This window comes from Petaurus breviceps, unplaced genomic scaffold (assembly GCF_028583685.1).
Source record: "Petaurus breviceps papuanus isolate PSGF00001 unplaced genomic scaffold, PetGlider_PUasm1.0 38, whole genome shotgun sequence".
NCBI lineage: Eukaryota > Metazoa > Chordata > Mammalia > Diprotodontia > Petauridae > Petaurus > Petaurus breviceps.
Window position 1 is genome coordinate 61,028,337 of NW_027186304.1, and position 2,097 is coordinate 61,030,433.

Genomic DNA, 2,097 nt, shown 5'->3' on the forward strand with positions numbered 1-2,097 from the left:
TCCTGTAACCTGGTGTTGTACTGGCTGCAGGGACTGTCGGTGATGCTTCCAGAGAAACTTTAAAAAGCCACAGGTGAAGAGGGTTTCTTCTCCTGTTCCCGAACTGCTTCTGAGATCGTGCTCTCCTCTAACAATAGTACCGGTGGAGAGGCAACTCTGCAAGGACTACAGCCTGAGAAGGTATTGCGAGTGGCAGAAAGGAGTGAAGGTGACCCGGCGAGAGCTGGCGCGAATCTCTCCCATCCCTACTAGGTTTTTTGTCTTACTTCCACCTTTCCCCACACTTCAGCCTCCGGAGTGTGCATGCAGACTTTCTGGAACCCAGTGATCCTTTGTTTTAGGAAGATGTACAACCTGTCTTCCAGTTCCCAACCTGGGAACTCGTCCTGCCCTAACGCAGAGCTCGACTGCTCTAAGGAGCTGTCAGAGGAAGATGCGGGAGAGCCTGGGGGCCACAACGCCTCCAGCCCTGAGCTGCTCTGGCAACCCCTGTACATAGCTGTGCCGGTGATCTACTCCGTGATCTGCGCAGTGGGGCTGACTGGCAACACAGCCGTGCTCTATGTCCTGCTCCGGGCGCCCAGGATGAAGACGGTCACCAACTTGTTCATCCTGAACCTAGCTATTGCAGACGAGCTCTTTACGCTGGTGCTGCCTATCAACATTGCTGACTACCTTCTACTACAGTGGCCCTTCGGGGAGCTAATGTGTAAACTCATTATCTCCATCGATCAGTACAACACCTTCTCCAGCCTATACTTCCTCACGGTTATGAGCATCGACCGCTACCTGGTGGTGTTGGCCACTGTTGAGTCCCGCAAGATGGCCTACCGCACCTACAGGGCAGCCAAGGTAGTTAGTTTGGCAGTCTGGTTCCTGGTCACTCTTATTGTCCTGCCCTTCACAATCTTCGCCCAGCTTTATGAGGAGGAGGGTCGCCTACAATGCGTCCTGGTGTTTCCCCAGCCAGAAAGCTTTTGGTGGAAAGTGAGCCGTATCTACACACTCATCCTGGGCTTTGCCATCCCTGTGTCCACCATCTGCGTCCTCTACACCATCATGCTGTGTCGCTTGCGGGCCATGAAGCTGGACAACCATGCCAAAGTCTTGGATCGAGCCAAGAAGCGTGTGACCCTCATGGTACTGGTCATCCTGGCTGTGTGCCTCTTCTGCTGGACGCCTTATCACCTTAGCACCGTGGTCGCCCTCACCACAGATATTCCTCAAACTCCAGTCATCATCGGAGTCTCCTACTTCATCACCAGCCTGAGCTATGCTAATAGCTGCCTCAACCCTTTCCTCTATGCTTTTCTCGATGACAACTTTCGGAAGAGCTTCCGTAAACTGATGGAGTGTCGGGCCTCTACCTGAAGTCTGGGGTTCTTCTGGGAATCTTCTCTTTCATTCCCCTCCCACGCACTCTGTTCTCCATCGTGGTCCTCTCATCCCTGGTCTGTCAGAGGCAGAACTGGAGGTTTAAATTATTATGACCTTTGTAGGGAGAAGGTGGGGTAGCTTGGTCAAAGCCTTTTTCCCTCAAGCATTTTTTTTTCAGGTTCTGCGAGCCTGAAAACATTTTCCGTTTTCTTTGCGCCAATTTTCTTTTTTGAGGGGGGAGGGAGCTAAGAAATTTTTTTCAGTGTCTTTGAACAAACCTTTTCTCTAACGTCAAACTGAAGTCAAACAAAACTGAGGCTTTGGAAAAGATTTGGATCTTATAAAGAAAAACAAAGGAAAACAGGGAAACCAGTGGCATCCATCCACCCCACCCCTTCTGTGCTCTATGCTCTGTTTTACTCAGATGCTTCCTGTCTGTGTCTTGTTTTCCTTGCTTCTAACCTGAGGTGAAGCATGCCAGTTGTCCTTGTCTCTGTTCTATGTTCATTTTTCTCACTTTTTCTTCTGTGTTTTGGGATCAGAGTAGGGACAAGCGCTTTCTCTTGGTTACTCAACAATCTTTCTCCGAACTTAGATTGGGTGGAACATTCTAACATTCCAGAGAGTCAGAAAAGTGCTCTAGAAAGTCCTCTGGCGCTGGCAGACACTGACCACAAAAGCTTTTTGAGGCTTCTCTTGTAAGGAGGAAGTGACTTCAAG

The 2,097-nt window shown here is 50.1% G+C and overlaps 1 protein-coding gene across 1 annotated transcript; it reads left to right on the forward strand.

Annotated features, from left to right (window-relative positions):
• Positions 1 to 303: 303 nt before the first annotated feature.
• NPBWR1 (neuropeptides B and W receptor 1) lies at positions 304 to 1,371 on the forward strand. The gene has a single exon (XM_069099543.1). It carries the CDS (start codon positions 304 to 306, stop codon positions 1,369 to 1,371), a length of 1,068 nt encoding a protein of 355 aa, XP_068955644.1.
• The last annotated feature ends 726 nt before the right edge of the window (positions 1,372 to 2,097 follow it).

Coding starts and splice junctions, on each gene's coding strand:
- NPBWR1 (XM_069099543.1), top strand. CDS start 304: ATGCAGACTTTCTGGAACCCAGTGATCCTTTGTTTTAGGAAGATGTAC.